Source organism: Crinia signifera, chromosome 2, assembly GCF_055691185.1.
Source record: "Crinia signifera chromosome 2, ASM5569118v1, whole genome shotgun sequence".
NCBI lineage: Eukaryota > Metazoa > Chordata > Amphibia > Anura > Myobatrachidae > Crinia > Crinia signifera.
Window position 1 is genome coordinate 97,509,848 of NC_139218.1, and position 26,265 is coordinate 97,536,112.

General features: G+C 43.7%; 2 protein-coding genes across 4 annotated transcripts in view; both read left to right on the forward strand.

Moving 5' to 3' along the window:
* WWC3 (WWC family member 3) overlaps nt 1-26,265 on the forward strand; it is a 170,751-nt gene that overhangs the window by 78,434 nt on the left and 66,052 nt on the right. For all 3 annotated transcript variants that reach the window (XM_083172587.1, XM_083172586.1, XM_083172588.1), the window contains exons 2-4: nt 3,394-3,503; nt 5,355-5,558; nt 23,081-23,157. In XM_083172587.1, the coding sequence (XP_083028713.1) occupies nt 3,394-3,503; nt 5,355-5,558; nt 23,081-23,157 (391 nt within the window). The remainder of the gene's footprint in view (nt 1-3,393; nt 3,504-5,354; nt 5,559-23,080; nt 23,158-26,265) is intronic.
* On the forward strand, nt 12,154-14,094 carry LOC146058797 (uncharacterized). The gene is made up of 2 exons (XM_083171021.1): nt 12,154-12,841; nt 13,383-14,094. Exons 1-2 carry the CDS (start codon nt 12,274-12,276, stop codon nt 13,982-13,984), a joined length of 1,170 nt encoding a protein of 389 aa, XP_083027147.1. The 5' UTR covers nt 12,154-12,273; the 3' UTR covers nt 13,985-14,094.

The window sequence follows — 26,265 nt, forward strand, 5'->3', positions numbered from 1 at the left end:
TACACTGCGGGCTCAGTGGTTTGTTTCTCTGGTTCTATTTTCCTTCTATGGGGGCCGTGGACCCCCACAAGGGAGACTAGCCCCTGTGAGTCAGGATCCCCCCTGTCGGAGCACCGGCAATCGGAATACTGATCATCGGGATCCCCCCTGTCATGCAGTCATCCGGCAGCCGATGGTCCCATGATTTAGAAATAACTGTACACAGCAGGGAAATACTGGAGCAAAGGTATTGGCTTCCTGAATCTCTTTCTATAATGGCTTTTCATCTTTTGGAGGAGTTCTAGGAAGGCCAGATAACATATACACAAGATGAGTTGTCCTGCGATCCAAGATGGCATCATCTCTGATGCAGCTTGTTGTCGTCTCTGTACAATAGTATTAAATTGCATGATAGAAGTCTACTCAGGTTTGCAAGAATTTGTTCTATTTGCTACATAAACATTGTTTTTTTTTTAAATCTGAAGTTTTCATTTCTGTTAATTGTGTATTTATACCGTATGGTGGTAAATTACCATGGCCAATAATTACCCAGAGTTTATCAAATTAGCCCTGATCACCAGCAAATTAGGCATGCAATTTGCCGGTGACATAGACAGCAGAATCCCCGATAACAAGCTCTGCTCCGTTTTCCTTTGATAACACATGGCTCCAAGTACTTATCTGGGATACCATGTATTATTGCCTGAAATGGGTCATTTAGCGCATGGTAGAAAGCATCTGTAATTGGATAGACCAATGACACTATTGGGCTAAAAAGCCCCTTTTTGCTCTGCGGTAAATTAGCTCTAGCAATACGATAGCACCTTTATGGCTTGTGATTTTTGAATTGCTTATAGGTAGCAGTTCCATTTTTAAGTGGTAGTTTTTTTTTTCTTAGTTGTGTTTTATTATATAAGGAAAGCCCCGCCCGATGGTGTTACATTTTATGTACTCCTTAGGAAGAATAACATTGTTATTGTAAAAAAAAACATTCTGGTCATCTTGTTCTCCTCCCAGTAGTTGTCCGATTAACGTGAATTGTGTCATTGTTATTTAGCAACGGCATTGCTTAGCAGAGGTAAGGCCATGATGATGTGATCATGCAAACACCCCCCCCCAGCACTACTCATATTAAATATTACGTTCCCCCACTGAGACGACCTGGCTGCCTCCTCTAGGGGCAGACAGAATTTTGGCTAGTATGACATAAGTACCTAAACTTGTTTTGAATTGCGTTTTCACTTTTCACTAAGGGTGAGATGTACTAAGTCTTGGACAGGGATAACGTGGAAAGCGCTAAGTGCCAATCAGCTCCTAACTGCATGGGTTTGATAAAGTGGAAAGAGATAAAGCACCAGCCAAGTTGCTCCTAACTATCATTTTCAATTTCCAGGGCTTACTGCTTTTCCCCATATGTTTATTACTGTGAGTAAGGTGCAGCACCTTATAAAACACTATGAGTTCTGGGTTCTTGCCAGCTTCCGTTACATTGTACGGCAGGATTCTCAGCTCTGTCAGATGCTTAGGACAGAGGTCAGTTCTTTAGGAGTTGTATTTATAAGAGCCTGGGAAAATACAGCTGAGTTGCAACCATAGCTATGACGAGTGATAGAAGTACAAGTTAAGCACCAAAAAGGCAAGCTGACAGCATGTTTATCTTCATTTCAAAACAGATGTTAATTAGCTTGTTTTGCCAAACTCCAAAATTTGTTTTGTGCTTCCAAAAATAGCTAATGAAGCTCAACTATTTACACCAGATCTATTCTGGTGGCTACATCTGAATGATAACTCAGCTTCTTTAATGTCTCATAATAAAAATGAGATCTAAAAATAGCAATCTTTTGTGGAAGTGACATGTGGTCACAATTTGTTAGGAGTGCAAATACGTTTTATGTTAGCAATTATAATTATCACTGATATCAAAAACCTTTCTTAGTTTGTTAATTATTTATTTTTTTCTGATAAAATATAGATTGATCTGAACTTAGAACAAAGCATTTTTCTAGTAACATAATTTTTTTTGGTCTATTTCTCATATATATCAACACAAGGAGAGAGAGAGATGGCAATTAATGGAAATGTGTTTATGGATAACTCATATCTACCAATCTCATGTCAATCTATGTATCCAGTGGCATAGCCAGAACTTTGTGGTCCCAATAGCAACATTTTGAAAGGGCCCCCACCCTAATGCTTATAGAGATACATCTTTATTTGCACAATTTGTTACATTTATTTAACATAGTAATGCCCTACTTAATTGTATCCCCATAATAGAATCATTGTTAATGTTTTAAAACATAGTAGTGTCCATCAGCAATTCATTTTATGTCCCATAAAAGTGCTTGAGTTCACTTTAAACATACAATGTCCCTAGTACATATTTTTCCACAAATATGCCACAACCTCAAACCAGTTATTTTATGCCATTTAATAGTGCCCCCGTTTCATATTGTGCCAACAGTTCATGCAGAGCAACATTTTATTGCCCACAATTTATTTAAATGTATATTATGCCACACAGTTGCCTCAGTTCATAGTGTCCTGTATTACTTTGCCCAAAGTTCATATTATGTCATACTGTAGTGCTTCCCCATCATATTGTGTCACAGTTCTCCTATTACTTATCATTAGAGTGCTTTCCAGTTCATATTATATCACATTACATTTCCCAGTTCACATTATGCAATTCTGGGTACTTGATATAGACCACTATGTGACCTATCTTATAAATGCATGAAATATCCAGGTAGTAACTTTTCATTGTAGTCATTCTGATTAGGAATGGCCATCGACCACTGATGATTCAAAATCATCTATCTTTTATGGCCGATGTTGATTACTTTTGCCATAGATGAGGAAGAACCAGATGGTTTCCCTCCATAGATGGAACAGCAAAATGGATGCTTTACTTTTGTTTTTTGTTTTTTTTAAGTGTCGGGACACGGAGCATAGCTCCACCCCCGACATCCGTAAAGCCACGCCCCTGTGTTTTGATTGGCCCACAGGCCAATCAGTAAAAAAAAAGGATGACCATCGATAGGTAAAATTGACGATGGTCATCCATTCCATAGTTTAACACTATCAATGGCTAGTGATGGCAACCATCAATGGCAAAAATGGCCATCCTTAATTCTGGTCCGGGAGCTTATATATCATCAACGTACCTGACTAAATTCTACTTGTATCAATATGTCTTATATCAGTTGATCTATACATTTATATATTACATATCTATGTATGAATATGTTCCTCTATATATATATATATATATATATATATATATATATATATATATATATATATATATATATATCTGTCTAGCCACGTTAATATATATTTTAATATGTTTGTCTGGAACATTTCATGTCATATCATATAGGAGTAAATTCTATTTGTTTTTTGTCTTTTTAGAATAACAAAGCCATTAACATTTGCTGACTGTGTGGGGAATGAGCTGCCTTTAGGATGGGAAATTGTTTACGATCAACAAATTGGTGTATATTATATGGACCACATAAATCGTAAGTTTTCTTAGTTTGGTTTGTCTTAACCATACAAAACTCTATAACTTTTATGCAGAGTGCATTGGCTTTATTAAATATGACAATTAATACTTATTTAGTCTGTATTACTTTACTTTAATCTATTGGTGTATTTTTAGTTGTGTATTAGGTACAAAAACAACAGTATTAATTTACCACACTTGGGGCCTTATTTTAGTTTACTCTTTCTGACAAAATCCGGTACTCTTTACTTAGAACGGCGCCCATCGCGGTGATCGCGACATCGCGGGCAGTACATAAACGGCCGCGACGCGATGCCCGCGATCACCGCGATTTTCCCATAGGGAACAATGTTAAAAAGCCTAATTGACCGCGATTTTGCATTCAATGCCTCAATGCCCGCGATTTTCCCATAGGAATCAATGTTAAATGGGCTACAGAGCCCAAATAGCCCCAATTAACCCTTAAATGTCCCCCCAATTTTTGTACGCCACCCCACGCGGATACCTTCACAGTTATACGCGTCCCCTCGCGGACTTCACAGGTGTCCGTGGCGACGCGGACACCTGTGAAGCCCGCGAAGGGACGCGTTTACCTGTGAAGGTATCCGCGTCCCCTCGCGGGGCTCGCTGCGCTCGCCACGCTTCGGGCTCGGTGGCTCGCTGCGCTCGCCACACTATTCTATTCTCAACTCCACGCCGACGTGGATAGTAGGGCATGAAAAGGTCGGAGGACGCGTACCGCCGCCCCTCGCGGGCTCGCTGCGCTCGCCACGCTTCGGGTTGGCGTGGATCGTGGGGTGGCGTACAAAAATTGGGGGGACATTTAAGGGTTAATTGGGGCTATTTGGGCTCTGTAGCCCATTTAACATTGATTCCTATGGGAAAATCGCGGGCATTGAGGCATTGAATGCAAAATCGCGGTCAATTAGGCTTTTTAACATTGTTCCCTATGGGAAAATCGCGGTGATCGCGGGTACCCGATTTTGATGTACCCGCGATTTACCCGCGATGCCCGCGATGACCGCGATTTTTTACCCCCGACGCCCGCGATTCTGATCGCGGGCGCCGTTCTAGGTAAAGAGTACCCAAAATCCTTCTTAGATGGACAAAACCATGTGCACTGCAGGTGGGGCAGATGTTACTTGTGCAGAGAGAATTAGATTTGGGTGAGTTATTTTGTTTCTGTGCAGGGTAAATACTGACTGCTTTATTTTTACACTGCAATATAGATCTCACTTTGAAGTAAAACCCCACCCAAATCTAATTCTCTCTGCACATGTTACATCTGCCCCCCTGCAGTGTACATGGTTTTGTCCATCTAAGAAGGAATTTGTCAGAAAGAGTGAACTAGAATAACCCCCTTGAGTAGGACCAGCACTTCCTACATCCAGATTGGCAAATGACTGCACATACATGCTGTTGGTGGTCCTAGGCCACCAGGATTAGATTGTATGAGGAATCAAATGTGAAAAAAATCTAGTTTAATTCATGAGAATAGTCCTTTGAAAGATCTTGCACAAATAAACCTTTGAGTGCCAACAACTCTGTGAGAGATGTGCAAAATATCCTCTAAAAATGTCAGCATCAATCACATTTGTTATATAAATTCAAATAAAATATGTTGTGTAAAAAAAAGATTATATTTCCTATATAAGGTAAACATTGCAGGTTATTATGATGAATAAATATGTTTTCTTGGCAATTTTAACAAATTCCCTTGGCACTCAAAGGGTTAAACATCAGCAGATTTTTTTTTTTTTTTAAATAAAGCAAAAACAGTCTTATATTCTAGAACATTACAAACATGAATTCCTAGCAATGACTTCTCTCCGCTTACATTCTATCACGGTTTCCTGATCTTTTGTAGAACTCACACAAATAGAGGACCCTCGAGAGCAATGGAGACGAGAACAAGAGAGGATGCTGAAAGAATATTTGGTTGTAGCCCAGGAGGCTCTTAATGCCAAAAAAGAGATCTATCAAATTAAGCAGCAGCGCTTTGAATTGGCGCAAGAGGAATATCAGCAACTGCATGAACTCTGCGAGGATGACAGTCGTTCCCATGCCAGCTGTAAGTAAATAGATGGGTGTTTTTTATTTGTCCAATCACTTTTCATTAGCATTTTTCCCATAAACTATCCAGAGATTATCTAAGAACAATAAAATATGCACTATCATTTGAATGCATTTTATAGAATACAGTATGATACTTGCATTAACTCTTCCATGCACGGAGGGCACTACAGTGGACAGTGGTTTTTAAATCATTATCTCCTATAGAAACTATAATTTGACATCACTAGTACATTGTTTCCTCTTCTTAGGAGCTCTACCCAAATTAGAAGGTAGTCCACTTAGTAGTCTTAAATTTCTACAAAACAATCAGGTAACAATGAAATGGTTATGAATAATTCATTGGCATCGAGCATTTCATTGATTAACTCAAAGATAGCAGAGCATGGAAAGTAATACTTAGGGCATATTATGGTGGCTATCTTGATCAAATACTCAATTTTACTTTTTTCGCAGTTAAAATTCTATGGCCTCCTCGGTGGATGTTGTGCAAAATAAAGATCCATACTGAATGCTAGACATATTTGGTACATAGGACTGGCCTCACCTTATTTAAATTGTAAATACTGTCATTTAAAGTTTTATCATTAGTAACCACTGTGATAGTGGATGTTTATTAGTATAACACGCACATCGGGGTATTGGATACATAGAAATGCAACAATAGGTGATGGTACATTCAGGTGTTCTTTCACTTTTTGATGTAACTTGTGTAAATGCATAACTGCTGTATCAAATTGTTGGATTCTACGACAAGAATTAGTGTCTACTTCTTTATTTGTAAGTAAAGAAATCAACTATGCTTTGAGTGGCTCTGAATGTGTTGGTAATAATTAAGGTTGCCCATGTTGCAGTATCAAATATATGAAATCCCTATCCGAACCCAAGTGTATGTTCATTTGTGGGGTGTAGTGGATGGATTTATCACTGATACTATTGTGGTAAGGAATTGTATTACACAGATAATACACACAAATATCAATGTAATTTGAGTCCAGTAAAACAGAATGCAATATAAATTAAAGCAGAAAATACAATTGTACAGTAATGCAGTATTGTGGCTCATTGGTCTCTGCCTACAATCAGCAGTGGGCTACTACCGTGTTTCCCCGATAATAAGACACTGTCTTCTTTTTTTTTTCAGTCCAAAAACACCAAAGGGCTTATTTTTGGGGTAGGGCTTATTTTAGCTCCTCAGTCCTTCTTTTAGCTACATCATGCCCCTCAATCACCTTATACTTTAAGCACAACTGCCGCTTTCCTTTCCTTCTGCATTTTTCAGCCACTCAGCCTTTCCTCCGCCGCCGGTCTGTCACTTCGCTCCCGTCTGTGAACAGACGCCACTCAGTCCTTAAGGTGCGAAGTGACGTCACATGCACAATTCATCCCTGGGACCGCTGATGCCAGCAGAGGCTTCAGCGGCACCAGGGCTGCTACCGTAGCAGCAGCATCCATTTCATGCGGGTGGGTGGGGGGGTTTAGCGGAGCTGGGAGTTTAGCACAGGGACTGGGCAAAATGGGGATTAAGCTAGGGCTTATTTTCGGGGTAGGGCTTATTTTGGACAGTTGTCCAGAAATAAGGGTAGGGCTTATTATTGGGGTAGGTCTTATTATCAGGGAAACAGGGTATGTTGCCAATTGGTCTTGCAGGAAATTGTTCCATGGGTTGTAAATAAAATGCCAATCCTAATTGAAAAGTACAAGGCAGCATCTATTTGATTCTTATTTCTTTGTAAGGATATCATTAGGTCTATCCCATACATGTGTTTATATATGTGTGTGTTTATATATATATATATATATATATATATATATATATGATTGTAGTGTGCAGCACTCCAGCCAAAGTCTTCAGAGTATCAAAATAGCTTTATTAGTAACAACAACGTTTCAATATCCAATCAATATTGTCATCATGACAATATCGATTGGATATTAAAACGTTGTTTCTAATAAAGCTATTTTGATACTCTGAAGACTTTGGCTGGAGTGCTGCACACTACAATCTTCTATAAGATACCCACACAGCAACTTTTACAGAGGCAGTGCCTGGCATACAGTGCTATATATATATATATATATATATATATATATATATATATATATATATATATATATATATATATAATTTTTTTTTTTTGTTCAGAAGCAGGCACACATTTGGCATTTGGTTTTGCACAGAAAGAAAAACATTAATCAGAAGCCATTTATGTGCTTTCAGACAGCAGAAGGGTGACATTAAACAGGGACAGTGCGCGCCGAAGGCCCAGTACACATTATAGAACACACCGTAATGCCCAGAGCACATAACACCACAAAAAAACGTAATGCCCAGAGCACATTACACCACAAACCGTAATGCCCAGTACACATTATAGCACACACCATAATGCCCAGTACACATTATAGCACACACCGTTATGCCCAGTACACATTGTAACACACACCGTAATGCCCAGTACACATTATAGCACACACCGTAATGCCCAGTACACATTATAGCACACACCGTAATGCCCAGTACACATTATAGCACACACCGTTATGCCCAGTACACATTATAACACACACCGTAATGCCCAGTATATAGTATAGCACCTAAGTGCTGCTTACTTACATGCTTGATGCCAGGGGTTATATGCTCCTTGCAGGGGTTACATGCTTGATGCCAGGGGTTACATGCTTGATGCCAGGGGTTATATGCTTGATGCCAGGGTTTACATGCTTGATGCCAGGGTTTACATGCTTGATGCAGGGGTTACATGCTGATTGGTGCATGGGGATCGTCACAAGGGGCGGGGGCATTTTATCGCCATTGCTGGGGGAAGGGAAGCATTTTGTGCTCGTTGCCCAGGGGTTGGAGAAGCTGGCATGTTGCTAGCCGGCTGTCAGTGCGGCGGGAGACTGGATGTGGCTGGAAGAGCTGACAAGCTGCTCTTCTAGCCTCTTCCAGTCCCCCGCTGCGCTGACAGCCCGCTCACATCTTCTTCTGAGAGCGGCTGTCAGCTTTCATAGCCGCATCGCGTCCCGTCCCCCCGCGCTCAGCAGTGGCAAAGACTTACATTGTGGGGGGCGGGCGGCCAAAGGACACACGCACGAGTCTGTGTGTGACTGTGACTCAACCCGCTCAGGGTGTGCAGCGGCAGCAACTAGGAAAACCTGCAGTGATTGGCTGCCGGGCAGCCACTGAGCAATGATTGGGTCCCCGGCGGCCGCTGCAGTGATTGGTTCAGGTGCAGCACAGCGCGTCCTTGGGGACCCCTTCAGTTTAAAAAACTGTCCCCGGGGACAGTGACAGTATTGCGCCCCCCCTTCCCCCCCCCTCCAGCGCCCGGTGCGTGTGACCCCCTAGCCCCCCCCCCCCCCCTAGTTACGGCCCTGCTGATGGGAGGCTATTCCTCTTGTTCATTACCCTTTCTATAAAGTAATTTTTCCTCAGATTTCCTCTAGTGCAGTTGAAGTACATTTCTTCATGTTCTAGTACTTCCCGTCAGGTGAACATGATGATTCCCTCCTGGACATTGTAAAAACCCTTGATATATTTAAAAGTTTCTATCATTTCCCCCCTTTCTCATCTCTGCTTTAAAATATACATATTGAGATTTTTTAGTCTTTCTTGGTAAGTTTTGTGATGTAGGCCATGTACTGTACCATTTTAGTTGCCCATCTTTGTACCATCTATTATGTATTTATATCCTTCTGGAGATAAGAACTGGACACGGTATTCTAGATAAGGTCTTACTGATGACCTATACAGTGGCATTATTACTTCTTTCTGTTGCTGATTCCTCTCCCTATCAACCAATTATCTGACTTGCCTTCCTTGTTGTTTTGTTACATTGATACCTGGCTTAAAGTCACCTGAAATAGTGATGCTAGATCCCTTTCCTCCTCAACTAGTTAATGGTTGAATAACTGTTTTGGTGCTACCAGCAGCCTTTTCATTCTGTTAATGGTGCTATTAGCACCTCTTTTAAGCTCTTTTCTTATCCCTGCAACTTAACTGTTGCCCCTTCCTTTCTTTTTCAGTAGTCCTGAGCAAAATTATTAACGCTTTCAGTGCCAAGTGAATTTGTAAAAAAAAAAAAAAAACACACAAAAAATTGCCAAGCAAACATTTTTATTCATAAAACCTGTAATGTTTACCTTATATAGGAAATATAATGTTTTTTTTTTACACATTTTTAATTTGAATTTATATGACAAATGTGAGTGAGGCTGGCATTTTTTTAGCAGATATTTTGCACATCTCTCAGAGATATTGGCATTCAAAGGGTTAAGATAATCTTACATTGTCTCCATCAACAAGACTTCCAGAGGTAATATTACTAAAACGCGAGTTCTATTGAAGAAGGGATGTTGCGCATAGTAATTTGATGTCATCTCCTAGCAGGGTGACACCCTTGCATCAAATCACTTGCATCTAATCGCTTCCCCTTGTGGTTACTAATCATATTCTAGGTTATGTTTTTAGAATGTTTTAATAATCTGATTCAAATGTGTGCATCTTAACATGTATGCTCATCGGACACAGCACATGTACACATAAAGAAGCATTGTGATTTTGCAAATGGGTCTGGTGAATGTGCCGCTGTCCATCGAAGAAAACCAAACAACAATGGTTCTGAGAAATGTTCCCTGCAGTTCAGCATGCTGGAGACATCTTGAGGGAAAGTTTGGAGATCTCTGTAAATGTACACACAACTGTAACGATAGAGTTCTTTTGTTTTTAACTCTATAGTTACAGTATGCCCCTTTTGCCAAACTGTGGCAAGGCATGATGGGACTTGTAGTTTCACAACAGCTTGAGGGCCATTGTTTGGACATGCCCGCCTTAGTGTGTAGTAGGCTTTGAATTTTTATGATGTTGTAAGCAGATTTTAGTTGCTGTTTTTGACTATAGATAAGAATGCCATCTAACACTGGCCAATGTGTGTAGGCCAAACACAAGACAAAGCCATTCTTTATATAAACTGCTGCATCCCACATGTTTGGCCACACTGCTCTGCATGATTTGGTAATACGCATACATAGCTAAAAAGGTTATTACTTTATTTGTGGTTAAGAAAAGCTTTGTTTTCAAGCAAATCACATCTCGTGTTGGCTTCTTGATATCATTCGGTTTACGCACAAGGAAAGATTCATCACTTAATAAATATCAGAAATATGTTGTTTGGCTTCATTTGTTGCCTTTGTGGGGATTTTTCTCTGTGATTCACAACCACCCACAGATACACATTACAGTTGCCTTGTGTTTATATGAATGAACACTTTTGGTGCATGAAACAGGGCCGGATTTTTCACTATGCCGTGAGACACTGGCCTAGGGGCGGCATCTATTACGGGCGACAGCTGTCTGTGCACGGCCGAGCGGACAGAGGCCAGTGGCGAGCTGCGCTACCTACACGATTCATGTCGGTGGCAGTGCCTCTCATCACTCATAATAAGAGTCACATGAATTATATCCCCGCGTCCCAGAGCTTTACTAGCTCAGGCTGAGCTAAGCCACTGCCATCCTTTGGATATACTATAAACATAGCCAGGCTGTTAAGGCTTTAAAAGTCCCCCCCCAAAAACAAACAAAAAACAAACAAACAAACATAGCCCTTCCATCAAAACATAGGGCTTAAGTAAAATGAGGATGCTATGTCAGTGTAAACGCAATATGTATTGTAGGTACTATGGAACCCATGTGGTATCATAGAAATAAATGTTGATATTAATATTGTGCTATTGTTTGGCAATGTGCATATGTCATTGTTGAAATGCACGTGTGCTACAATGGTCTTGGGAAAGCTGTCTCGGAAATTTTTTCACAAAGTGACTGACAGGTAGCCAGCGTTTGGGAGTGTTAATGGGAGGTGGTTAAAAAAATTCCGACATGTCAGGGCCATTTTCTTGGCACGTCTAAATGTTGCACTATGAATTTGTCCATATTCCTCCCAGCATTCCTCATGCCCTCTCTCATAAAAGTAGCCATTATTAAATAGTTGAAATAGAATTATAAATTTGCAGTTAGTTGCAGTAATTAAATATACATTGACATTAGATCAACTATTAAACAACACCTTCCTACCTAGAGTGACTTATTATATCAAACTGTTATAAGAATCGTTTGCCACTGATTTTGTTATCGGAGGATATCCATAGTCTGCAAATAAAGACAAAATAGGAGTGTCTTAGAAACACGGTAAAAAAATGCATGTTATATTTCATGTTTTACAATTCAAACACATACACACTTATACCCCTTTTCACACCACACCGAATAACCCAGGTAAACCAACCTGGCATTTCAACACGGGTTATAAGAAGGGTTAAACCCGGGTCACCCTCTGTATGCCAAGTTTAGGGGGTGATTCTAATACCCCTTTCCCACTGCAGGCTTTACACGTGTAAATGCCGTTTTTTTAGCCTGTTTAAACGGGTAGAGCTGCAGTGGGAAAGCTCCAGGTTGCTTTACACGGGTAACAAATACCGTTTTTTGTTACCCGTGTAAAAAGCAGTGTTTTTAACGTGTAAGAGCCGTTTTTTTGGCGATGGGAAAGGGTTTTACACGGTATTTTGAAATCATAATAAAGGTTAAAAACATGATTGGTGCATGTGACGTTTTTACAGTCACCACTACAGGAAGTAATCACGTGCAGACAGCACAAGGAAGAGCAACACGTTTTGTGATTTTTGTGCTGTGCTCTGCTGTATCCAGCGCTAGAATGCCAAGTTGGACAGAGGTGGAGATAAGGGAACTCCTCAGAATTAGGGGGGAGGATGAAATTATGCAGCAGATGACTGGCACAGTGAAAGATGCTGCCATATATAAAAATATATGCTCTATGATGGCAGCATCAGGCTTTAACAAAACCTGCACCCAAATAATTAATAAGCTTAAAGCATTGAAGCGACAATTCCATTCAATCCTGGACCACAACCGAAACCGTAGCGGCACTGCCCGTAAGGAGTGGCAGTACTTTGAACAGTGCATGAGTGTGTTTGGCCATTCAGCACTTGCCACTCCACGTGCATTGTCATCTAGCATTGCAGCATGTGAATCTCGCCAGGTACCGGTGCATGAAGGTGCAGCGTCGGTTTCCCCAGAAACATTACCGCCACCTGTGGAACCAGCCCAGTCGACATCATCCACACCCTGCTGTAATGATGACGTGCAACAAGCTGCTGACACCGAAGACATCCCTGAAACTCCAACCCAGGACGTAGAAGCTAATCAGGCAGGAGCCACCCAGGAGCCATCAATTGTAGAGCCCACTCCACTACGTGGCAATAGTAAGTACATTCCCATTATCCCAAGGCTGTGGTTATTTTTTAGAAGCCAAAAATGTCGACAGTAAAAATGTTATGGATCACGGTCGACGTGGGACAATGTCGGCAGGTCATTCTGCCAACACAAGCATTAGGGCGGCATGCACGTCGCACAAATGACCGGTCGACCATGTACCATGTGGACCTTGACCTATGTCAAGCGTTCATCCTGTGGACCCCGTGGTGTCTACCTTGTGTATGTCGATTTTGATGTTGTTGCCAAAATGAACTACACAATACAAAGGTGTGTAACTTTATAAAAGTAAAAGATGCACAGTCCAAAAGGTACACTGCACTAGGTTGACAGGCTGTAATGGTCGACATGGGTATGCCAACAGGTCAACAATCCACTGTTTAAATTGATGGTGGGTTTGCGGGGCATGCCTTTACTGAGGGTCTCCCAGGATAGTGATTATTTATGTAGGTGTAGGCCATAATCAATTTTGCTAACATACAAAAGTTTTACATAAAATCTAAAGTAATGTATTTTGTTATATGCCGACAGTTTACAATGTCCCCACAAGGAGACGAAGGCCGAACCGTACTGAGCAAACTGCTCGAACAATGACTGCTGTGCTCGGTGAGCGCTTACAGGCAATGGATGCTGCAATGACCGCCCGGGAGGAGGCACGCCTTGACCGATATCTGCATGCACAACAGGAAATGAACAATGCATTCCTTGCGCAATTGACTGAAGACAACCTCACTTTTCTGCATGAAATGCACCGGAACCAAATGGAAATTGTTAAAGAAATGCAGGCATTTAACAGTAACCAGCAAGCTCAAAATCAGGCCTTCCTAGTGTCTCTATTTCAGAGATTTATGCCACAGCAGCATAATTACCCAATGCCACCTCCTCCTTATCCGCAATACGGTCATTCCTCTGCCTATGACCCTCCACAACCCACACACTTCCAACCTCAACATGGTCAATGGCATGCTCCTCATCCCAACCCTCCACCTCCTTCACGGGATTACTCCCATCCTCCACCTACTGACCTTCCCCAAAACCACACTAACCCTGAAGGTATGCGTCCTCCACATGCTGACCCACCGTCTGTAGGGGACAACACGCGCGATGACCAAACATATACAGTTTTAAACTAAAAATTATCCCATTTGAGCAATGAAACCGTTGGTATTTTAAAATATTGCTAAAGTTGTACTTTTATCGTTTTTACTAAAGTTTTACAGGACATGTTTTGTCCCCTTATAAAAAGTTGAAGGATACACCTTCCGGTGTTAAAAATGTTTGCGTGTGTTATTTCAAATGAACTTCTTTATTTTGGATTACAGATACAGTAGGCTTGAATCTTCTTGAAACTGTAAACAAGAACAATAGATAACAATAACCAAAAAATTTAACGTAGCAAACACTGAAGGTTATCCAATATGGTAGACCTGAAACTTCTTTAAACTGTGAACAAGAACAATAGATAACAATAACAAAAAAATTTAACGTAGCAAAGACTGAAGGTTATCCACTATGGTGGACCTTATCTGCTCTGCATTAGAAGATCCATCACCCATGTAGCTGTCCGTATCTGGGGCAGGGTAAATTGTAGACTCCTGAACAACCCACTCCGGAAGGAATTCTTCCTGATGCAGTTCACATAGATTATGTAGGATACAACATGCGGCCACTATTTTAGGCATATTTTCTAAATCCACATCATTACGCTTCAAGAGACAGCGCCATCGTCCTTTGAGACGTCCAAAAGCATTCTCTACTACCATTCGTGCAGAGCTCAGGCTGTGAGAATACTGGATTTGGTTGGGCGTCAGTGTAGCATGTTGCGTAAACCCCTTCATGAGCCATCTTCTCAAGGGGTAAGCTGCGTCTCCAATGATGTGAACTGGAATTTCAACACCTTCCACAATTTTAGACTTCTAAAACACAATACAAAAAAAGGGTTAGGATTATTTGGAATATGAACCGCATTATCTCATTCATGAGGGGCAGGCACATGTGAACATTTGGAGCATATTTTCCAGAACTGTTTTGTTGCAATAGACACGTGAAACCGATCTGTTCCTGGGCTACCCTTGTAATGTATGATTGCCATCACCTGTGGTGACACATTTATTATCAATTACCTAGCTCCCCACAGGTGCTGGGAATCATACATTACCAGGGAAGATATATTCACAGCAATTTGTATTATAAAGTAACGCAGGTTTTGCCTTATAATATTTGTCATAAGCATTTTCACAGTTTATACATACATCTCTGGGAAAAAGCCATCCCGCTTGCATCTCCTCCGCAACACGAAACACATCGGAATTTGCCAGCACCCGGGCATCATGGGAACGTCCGGGCCATCCGATAAATACATCTGTGAAGCTAGAATATAAACATAAATTTTTTATATAAATCTGTTAAAGGTAAAGAGTCCAGTGCCTGGCGTTAAGATGGTCAACATTAATTGGACACCATGCACTTACAACGACATATATTTAGGTCAACATGGCTATAGGTCATCATGGGTAATGTGAAGATTGCATTATGGCTATATGGGTTTGGTTAATATTTTTACAAGCGACGTGCTGACAGGCTTTATTTCTTGCAGTAGGGCGAGGAGGGAGATAAAAACATGTGCATAGGGTAGCAAGACAACGTGCCCCATGCATGGCGAGCGTAGTAATCATTGCAAGGGCCTGAGGTACAATGTTTCCCAATGTCCATGTTGACTGTGTCGACATTAGTTGTAAAAAACATGGCAAAAACACAAAATGTCCAACAAAATTGGGGAACCTACTGCATATAGACACCTGTTTTTAAAGTACAGTACCTTAACAAATATACTTACCAATATTTGTGGTCGACAACAGCTTGCAGGATTATCGAATGCCAGCCCTTGCGGTTATGGTAATCCGCAGGATTGTCTCGTGGAGAAATTATTGGGATGTGCGTTCCGTCTATTGCTCCTGCACATTGCGGGTAGCCACGCGCAATGAAACCAAGAATGGTCTCATCTAACCGGGTGCCTTGTGGTAGCCGAATATATTGGGAATAAAGAATGTCCAGCAAAGCTCCTGTGACTTGATGAACTATCTTGCACACAGTAGAAATACCCACTCCAAACAGGCACGATATTGAACGATATTCCCCTGGAGTGGCGTACCACCACAGAGCGATCGCAAGCCTCCTGCTTGGCTCTATCGGGTTGCGAAAATTGGTGGTTGCTCTACTGAGTGCTGGCGACAAAAGTCCCAAAAGATGATGGAATGTCGCACGAGACATTCGAAAATGAGCTTTCCATTGCACTTCCTCAAAGTTCATTACACTGCACATAAACACTTCACCACTCGGACGTGCACGGGTCCATAAACTTCGTTCGCTAGCAACATTCAGTCCGGTAATGCTGTTCATCATAGCAGCAATATAACTCCTCCTCCTGTTCTGGTATTCCAGTCTGGAAAGGTGTGTGTCATGCAAATAGTTCTGCATTCTCCAGAGAGTCACAGAAAAATGATGCAGGATTCTCCTTCTCCTTAATGTGCTCCATCTTCTGCGAAGCAAGCAGCAGACCATAACAGCTTTTAACAGCAGATCACATGGTGAATCCAGCAGCATATCTGCAGAAACAACCTCAGCAGAGACATGTGCTTGGTCTGCCATTGTAGCACTGAGCTCACCACTCCCCACCCCCTCCTTTTCTACTCTAAAAACGTCATCAGTGTGTGACTGTGGGTCAATTTTTAATGACAGGCAAGGTTTTACTTTCGTATTTAAACGTGTTGGTTTTTCTTTACCCGGGTAAGTGTGAATGGGACAAAAACGGCTTTTAAACGTTTAAAAGCTGCAGTGGGAAAGGGTCTTTGTGGCTCTTACCCGGGTAAAGACCCGTTTAAAAAAAACGGGTCTTTACCCGGGTAGGCAGTGGGAAAGCAGCATAATTTGCTCACTATATAGCGATACACAAAAATGGAACCACACTGCAGTGCCATCCTGATCTTACATAAACACTGACGATTTTCCTATAGCTGTAGATTTTCTAAATCTTCTGTTGTTTATTTCCGTAGACATCCCTTTAAATTTTAACTGACCTTGCAGCAGGTGCCTATTTTCACTCCTCTCCTCTGGTCAATCTTTCCACACTGGATGTCCTATCAAAGGAATCTGTACTCACCTCCTATATAGGGCCTATGTTCATATAAGGGTTTCGGTACTTGTGGATTATCACGGCTCCCATCGCATGCCATCGCATGCCATATATAGTGGCATGCGATGGCATGCGATGCGATTTTTGTAGTTTTTTTTGCAAAATCGCATGCAATTGCATTGCATGCAATTTGATCTCATGCGATCGCATGCGATTTTTCACTGAAAAGTATGAAACATGTTCAATGGCCCCCAAATGGCATTTTTGAGGCTGTACCACCCCCACTATCAACGCGATCCCGAAGCGTGGCGAGCGGCGGCGGTACGCGTCCTATGACCTTTTCATACCCCCACTATCCACGTCGGCGTGGAGTTGAGAATAGAAAGTGTGGCGAGCGCAGCGAGCCACCGAGCCCGAAGCGTGGCGAGGGGACGCGGACACCTGTGAAGCCCGTGAGGGGACGCGGATACCTGTGAAGGTATCCGCGTCCCCTTGCGGGGCTCGCTGCGCTTGCCACGCTTCGGGCTCGGTGGCTCGCTGCGCTCGCCACACTTTCTATTCTTAACTCCACGCCGACGTGGATAGTGGGGGTATGAAAAGGTCGTAGGACGCGTACCGCCGCCCCTCGCAGGCTCGCTGCGCTCGCCACGCTTCGGGTTCGCGTTGATAGTGGGGGTGGTACAGCCTCAAAAATGCAATTTGGGGGCCATTGAACATGTTTCATACTAATTTCAATGCATTTGGATGCTTTTCAGTGAAAAATCGCATGCGATCGCATGCGATGCGATTTTTTTCGCATACGATGGCCATCGTGGGAGCCGTGATAATCCACAAGTACCAGGGTTTCTTTAGGGTACGTCCATATCATCCACATTCATGTAATCGCATCACCATCGGATCAATATAAAAACCACAGCTCAAGTGGACCAACACTCACCTCACTTAGAGGCCCTATATTCACGGAAAGGAATCTTTGGGCGAATCCACCAGTATCCAACAGAAAGAAGAGATCTCTTGATTCTTCAGGTCATCAGTCACTAAAGGATTTTAATTCCATAAAAACAGGTAAATAACAAACAGAGTAAAAAAAAGTTAAATAATTTGTTCACACTCAGAGATGGACAAGACCTATACTCCCTTCCCCTGTTTCCAGACCAGGGCAAAGAACTACCAGATGACAAAAGGTGTAGACGATCTCCTGTGTGTCCCTCCTCCACCTGGGGAATTCTGGGATTTCAAAAATGCCCAGGGATTGGCTCTCCTATGTGCAACCTTAATTCATGATAGACATGCTAGTTATGATACGTGTAGTTGGCAAGCGATAGTATTTTGTAAAGTCAGTCCACTAATCACTACTCAGTTAAAGCCATGTTCAATGTCACATTGTAAAAAGTTCAAAACCTGCAACATCCTACAGTAGATCATATGCAGAAGCTCCAAGTAACCTTTCTGTTAGGCTATACAAATCATGTTTTCTTGTGAGCATTGACTTTACTAGCTGGTAACTCTTTGCATCCTCCTCATAGAGACCACTCCTGAAATTTGCAGCTTTGCAGGTCATCTAATCACCCCCTCGCATGCCGATTTCCCCACACACATGCGAATGGATGTAACATCCATTTGCAGCCGTGCGTGCAGGGGCAAAATCATTTGATGGTCCATCAAATTATTTTGCAAGCGCTTGCAGATCTAATAGACCTCTCTGGTGTCTTGATCTGCGGGTCCCTGTATGGGAAACCGGCGGGCAGCGGACATCCACTGACATCAGCTGCCTGCCCCCCGCAACCGCATCACGGGGCGAATATGGGCGTGACCACAACATGCTGAAAAACTCACCCCCCCACCCACACTGCTGTGTGTGAGCGACCAGCGAATAATCAACAGACATTTGAGGCTGTTGTAGTTCCCTTCAGGACAGGCAGGGCCGCTATTAGGGGGTTCTAGGGGTACCTGAGTCCCGGGCCTGGACAGGAATAGGGCCCGGGCGGCAGCAGTTAGTACCAGGCTGCCAAAGCCACAAGCGGGAGGACACAGCAGCCAGGCACCTACCCACCCGGCCCACTCTTGTCTGGCATGAGGCTGCTACTGTCACCTTTCAGCGCCAGCCTATGTGTACATGATGGGCTGCAGGAAGATGCTTCTTTCTCCCTGCCATACCAAGCTTCGTGGACAAGAAGCTCTGGCGTTGGGTTACATGTCTGGTGGGCTGCAGCAGTTGTCTGGGAGGGAGACTGCTCCTTGCTCCCCGCCATAACAGGCTGCTTTGACGGCACTGGACAAGCTGCTAATTTAAAATAGATTAGAGTAGAATCAACTGTATTGGCCATGTGTGTTTGTGGATTTCAGTGCAGCATCAAGCAGGGATGGAGGGGGTGACTTTACATACGTTACATTGGGACATTACATGCGGGGTGGAACATGCCCACCGAGCTGCGTGAGCCTAGGCAGCCATCAGCGGCGCCACTGGTCGTTGCAGCAGCCAGGTGGGTTACAATATAAGCAGGGACAGTACAGTTTTCACACGGGGACACATACTCGCCGAGCTGCACAGCGCCTAGGCAGCCATTCAGCTGTGTCATTGGTCGTTGCAGCAACCAGGTGGGTAACAATATAAGCAGAGACAGTACAGTTATCACATGGGGACAAATACCAGCCTAGGCAGCCATCAGCGGCGCCACTGGTCGTTGCAGCAGCCAGGTGGGTTACAATATAAGCAGGGACAGTACAGTTTTCACACGGGGACACATACTCGCCGAGCTGCACAGCGCCTATGCAGCCATTCAGCGACGCAACTGGTCATTGCAGCAGCCAGGTGGCTAACAGTATGAGCACAGTAACAGTGTGAGCAAAGACAGCACAGTTGAAAAAGTGACAGTACAGTTATCACATAGGGGACACTGGATACATATAGCTGAGTGCACAGTTCCTGGGCAGCCATTGCGGCGCCATCTTGCATCTTCCTGTAGGGAGAGCCGTTGGTAGCCTGGGTGGTGGTGGGGGGGGGGGGGGGGAGAGTCAGTGAGGCCTGGGCAGAGTCAGTGAGGCCTGGGGCTGGAGTTGGGCTCTCCCTGGACTGAGATCCATGCCACAATGTCTCCTGTGCCCTCCCGTAGCTTCCCCTCACCTCTACCACCGATGGTCGCCGGGAGCCTGGATGTCGGGGTCTCGGGATAGATGCCTGCAGACCTCTGTGTGGGGCCTCCGCTAGGCCGGACCGCCGCTGCCGGGGGGGGGTCCCGGCCCTCTCTCTCCTCTTCACTCCTGGTGGCCATCTCAGCTCACGATCCCACAGTGGGGCTGGGAGGCCAGGGGATGGGAGCTCCCAGTTTGGTTTCCTCTCCAACCCCAGAAGGGGGGCCGCCCGCCCGCAGGCCGATGGTCCTGACCGTCCCGCTGCTGTTCCAGCGGTTTGCGGCGCTTGCTGCCGGGGGTGAGCAGCGCTGCCTCTTCTCTCTCCTCACCGCCGCCGCCACGCTGCCCGCTGCATGCCGCCCACTGCTCCGGAGGCCGGGGATGGTGGAGCTCCGTGGATGGGAGACCGGAGCTCCACGTGCATGCGACCATCCCTGGCCCCACTGGAAGTTGTATTAGGGGAATTAGGTAAAAGGTAAGCTGCCTTTGGGGAGGAATAATGGAAAATTGTTGTAATGGGGTGGTGGATATTGTAGGTGGTGTAATGATGCAAGATGTATGGGGGTGTGTGCCACCTACAAAATATGCCCCTAAGACATGCACCCTATCCCTTACTAGACCTCACCCACTTACCCTGTCCCTTGCCTGACCTCACCGCTATGTGCCCATCTTTCCCCTATGGGGGCCCTTCCCATTTTTTGTCTGTCCTGGGCCCCACCATTTGTGATGTCAGCACTGAGGGCAGGGTTGACATAAAATTGAAGCCACTAATATTCTGGTGTTTAACTAGTAGTGAAATACTCTCTGTATCATAAAGTTCTCAAATGTTCGCTGCATATTGGTTATTATGATGTTCCTTTGTAATATGCATTATATGATCTCTGCATTGTATGGAAGTGATTAGGATGTTTTCTGTTGTACAGTATATTTGGGCTAATTCAGTATGCCCTGCTACTGTGCGAAAATCGGTAATCTAAATTTTTTTTATTCAACTGCGCATGGGCGCCCGCCACATTGCACATGTGCGAACTGTGGTTGCATGCCGGAGTGATATCGCAGTCTGAGTGACACTGGAGGGCAATGACGTGGCACTGGATGGTGACAGCGTTTTTTGGGTCGGTTTATGGCAGCTGCTGTGAGCTGTAAAGTGGCGGCTCTGCCTTCGCAGCTAATAGCGTGTCTCGTAGTGTCTTTGCTCATTACAGGTGAATGTGATTGCACTGGTTGTCACCTGACGCTGTGTAGTCCAATCAATGACACAAGTCACTACAGAGCTGTGTATATTATATTGATCACTAGAATGTTCTGTATGTCATTAGCATATTCTAGTCATTGTATTTAACCACTTTAGAATTGACTAGTAGCCAAATGAGCCTAGAAAATATTATTGCTCTTTTAACCCTTTGAGTGCCAACTTTGCTGTGAGAGATCCTTAAAATATCCTCAAAAAATGCCAGCGTCACTCACAGCGACTGTTCTTTTAGTATAAATAAATACAAATACAGCAGTGTCAGTTAATTGAAGTTTAGTTAAATATTGCACCCAAAAAAAGAACATTTGACCAGCTGTCTTGAGGATCTCTCACAGCAACATTGGCACTCAAAGGGTCAATATCACATTTATATAAAAGCACATCCACATTAGGCAAATCACCCATATACTGTATACATCTTTACATGTCTATTGCAACACCTGCGCACTACCTGTTTGCCAAAAATGATCGGTTATGGTATGCTAGGCCGACCATGTTTAGGTCGACATTCACTAGGTTGACACCCAATAGTCAACAGTGAGTAGGTCAACACCTATGAATGGTCGACATACCCATGGTCGAAAGGGGTCTAAGGGTCGATACAAGTTCCACCTTGGGAAGGTCGACAGTCAGGTCAACATGAGTTTTTCACGTTTTTTGTCCCGAATGTCGACACAGTTGACATGGACAGCTTGCCCCGCTTCGGGCACACTATTTTGTTCTCCACCCATGCCCTAGTGGATGGTAGGACATGAAACACCGCCTGTCGGCACATGTTGGCAAAAAAGAGTTAAAAACTTGTGTCGACCTTCCCATGGTCCATCTAAAGCTTGTGTCGACCTTTAGACCCTGGCAACCATGGGTATGTTGACCATGGTCGACCTAGGTTTCGGATACCAACTTATCAGCATGGCTCTGAGCATTGTATCCCTTAAATTGGGTATAAATAAGGCTGCTTTGTGCACAAGCAAAAGGTCTGCATTAACATTTCCTTCAGGTCTGAGATATGTGATTGATTTTGAATAAGCAGTATGTGTTTTTCTACAGTGACTATTATATAGATGCTGCTCAAAGCTTAGTAATGCTAGTAGAAGAATATACAATGTCTGAAGTGTTTTTTCTTGGGTTTCTTTTATTTTATTAATTTGTTCTAAAATGTATTTATACAGTGTATATTGTTAATTTAATGTATAAAATATGTAATATATACTCTTCATTCTGTTTTCATGTGCCTTTGAATTGAAGTTTCTAAGGGGGCATACACATGGGGCGATTTAGGGCTGTTTTTTAAGCCAAGTCTATATCTCTTAGAAATGTAAGCACGGATCGCTCCGTGTGTACAGTCCATATCGATGGCGATGTGCGGACCCCCGCGCGTCACCATTGCTGGCACAGATCATAAGCACATGCAGTTACAATCTAGGTATGTGCATCAAGCATGTACCTGTTTGTGCATCAAGGACACTGGTTTGGCACACATCGCTGGTGCATAGCATGTGTGTCCGGCTATGTGTGCTGAGCGATCTGTGCTAAACTAGACTTAGCACAGCACAAAGTCAGTCCGTGTGTACGGGGATTAAATCCCTGATTTTATTCCCATGACATGACAAGTGGCAACACACAAACATCCCGGACATGGAAGAACATGTGTGATAGAAAGTGTACAGTATTTATTCTGCTGTAATAATGTGACACAATATACTTTCTCTTCAGCCTTTTCTGGATTCTCTACAAGTACAAAATATGACCCGTATCAAATTAAGGCTGAGATTACAAGCCGCCGGGACAGGGTAAGTGAAACTATACCTGGGATAGCTATATTTCATTGCATCATCAAAGTTGTGATAGCCTATGTAAATATAAAATATAGAAATGTACAATTCCAATAAGCATGACATTCTTATGATCTGGAATAATGCGGATATGCAACATATCATTTTTGGTACAAAACATTCATTTTACTGCCACCCTCATTCTGATTTCCCAAAATGCCTCTGTGTATTGTTTCTGCGTTTGGGCATAGTATGTGGGGAAATTCATGCACAGTTCCACAGTATGAACAATTTGTGTACACACGCTTCCACATACATCCTGTAAAGCCGTGCACTCTCCTTGACAGTAGACTTTTGGTACTCTTTACCTAGAACGGCGCCCGCGATTCCAATCGCGGGCGTTGGGGGTAAAAAATCGCGGGCATCGCGGGTACATAAAAAACGGGTGCGACGCGATGCCCGCGATTTTCCCATAGGGATCAATGTTAAAACTGTGATTGGACGCGATTTTACTTTTAAATGCCTCAATGCCCGCGATTTGGCCATAGGAAACAATGTTAAATGGGCCACAGAGCCCTAATAGTGCCCTTGAACTGTGAAATGGCCCCCACAATTGTTAACGCCACCCCACGATCAACGTCAATCCGAAGCGTGGCGAGCGGCGGCGGTACGCGTCCTCCGACCTTTTCATACCCCCACTATCCATGTCGGCGTGGAGTTGAGAATAGAATAGTGTGGCGAGCGCAGCGAGCCACCGAGCCCGAAGCGTGGCGAGCGGACGCGGATACCTTCACAGGTAAACGCGTCCCTTCGCGGGCTTCACAGGTGTCCGCGTCGCCATGGACACCTGGGAAGCCCGCGAGGGGACACGTATAACTGTGAAGGTATCCGCGTCCCCTCGCGGGGCTCGCTGCGCTCGCCACGCTTCGGGCACGGTGGCTCGCTGCGCTCGCCACACTATTCTGTTCTCAACTCCACGCCGACGTGGATAGTGAGGGTATGAAAAGGTCGGAGGACGCGTACCGCCGCCCCTCGCGGGCTCGCTGCGCTCGCCACGCTTCGGGTTGACGTTGATCGTGGGGTGACGTTAACAATTGTGGGGGCCATTTCAGACTTCACGGTGACTATTTGGGCTCTGTGGCCCATTTAACATTGTTTCCTATGTAAAAATCGCGGGCATTGAGGCATTGAACACTAAAATCGCGTCCAATCTCACTTTTAACATTGGTCCCTATGGGAAATCGCGGGCATCGCATCGCACCCGTTTTTTAGTGCATTCGATGGTTGCTATGGGCGCCGTTCTAGGTAAAGAGTACCGACTTTTTAATTATGGGATGTGGTCATTTGGTCAACAGCATTATGGTCGACAGTCATTAGGTTGACACCATTATGTGGACATGGGAAAAGGTCGACATGGGAAAATGTTGACATGGTTCTAGGTCGAAAGGTCATTCATTCGACATTGTCTAGGTCGACAGTCAAAAGGTCGACATGGAGGTTTTCACTGTTTTTTGAGCCAACATGTGCCGACAGGCGGTATTTCATGCCCTACCATCCACTAGGGCGTGGTGGGAGAATAAAATAGTGTGCCGAGCGTAACGAGGCACCGTGCCCGACTCATCGCGAGCGATGCAAGGGGATGCGGTGCACTTCAACTGTGTCCATGTTTACTGTGTTAACATTCAGGTAAAAAAACAGTGAAAAACCCCATGTCGACCTTTTGACTGTCGACACAGAATATGTCGAACTAATGACCTATCGAACTAACGACCTGTCGAACTAATGACCTTTCGACCTAGAACCATGTCGACCTTTTCCTATGTTGACGTAATGGTGTCGACCTAATGACTGTCGACCATAATGCTGTAGACCAAATGATCCCAACCCTTAATTATTGATTATTTGATCCATATTATTGTTTCAGGTGCATAATTGTTTTTACCCAGTGCTTCTCAAACTGGGTACCACAGGGCCCATGCAGGGGTGCCATAGGTTGGAAATTAAATTATTTATGGTTAATGTGATAGGCAAAACCGAGGCTGATGGCTGCCAATCACAAACTATGTGGTCAAACAGAAAGCACAGATTTCTCTGCCACCACATAACTGAACCTAGTGATGACATACAAGCACAGTATTCTTAATCTAATATTTACATTTCTGAATTTAACATCTGGGTCAGAAAATAGTGTGGAAGCAAAATCTGGTACTCTAGTTTGCCATGACTGGTCTGAAACCACTGCCTTAAGTTTAATGTGAAACCCTGGTGAATTCCAATGCATGCTATCGGTATGGTAGGCTGGATTACTAAATGTGTATATTTCTGATATGTCTGTGACTCAGAACAAGGTTAAAATTTGACTTCTGATGTAAAGGGGCAAGACAAAAACAGGGACCAGGGATAAAATTTATACTAAAGTGATTAGTACCAGTTCACGAACAGCACCTAATTATACTACAAAAATGAAAAGACACTTAATTTAGTTGCCATGGAACGGTGTTGTGATATAAAATTGGAGCCGTGAGTCCGTATAGTTGTAGGGTGGAGCTGCAGAAATTGTGATTCATAAGAAAAGTGACCGCTGGGAGAATTGCTGGAAAAAGTATCATTGTTAGGTGCAGTGCAGTGATACTTAACAAGATACACTGTAGGTATAGTATGGACATGGAATCGGAAAGAGGAGGATAGTGGCAAATCAAGGGGCGGGGGGTGGGGTTACATAGTTACGGCTCTGACAACATATATTATATGTCTTACATCATATAGTAATGGCCCTTACACTTCTTGCTTATTGTCAGGGGTTTCATGATGATAGCACTTTGGTTCCTTCACTGTTCTTGCATTGTTCACGCCTGCCTCCTTTAGCAGCTAAAATATGCACTGAAAACCTTCACTGTCTCCTCTGAGTCAGAAGCCAATTTGGGTGTGGCAATTTTAACAGTATTTCATGTGGTCAGACCACATTGAATACGGTCTGAAACAGACAGTAGATGTGGCTGTAGGTGTCGTGTTCGTCTGAACGGCTCGCTCAGCCCTGTGGAGAGCCAGGTAACATAAAGATGGAGATGAAGAGAGTAAGGGTAAGTTTGGGGGTGGGATAGTAAAGAGTATAATGTGGATGATGTA

Excerpts from the sequence above, each read along its gene's own strand:
- LOC146058797 (XM_083171021.1), top strand. The coding sequence starts at position 12,274 with ATGCCAAGTTGGACAGAGGTGGAGATAAGGGAACTCCTCAGAATTAGG. Across the intron at positions 12,842-13,382 it reads CACTCCACTACGTGGCAATA|TTTACAATGTCCCCACAAGG; the intron begins GTAAGTACATTC and ends ATATGCCGACAG.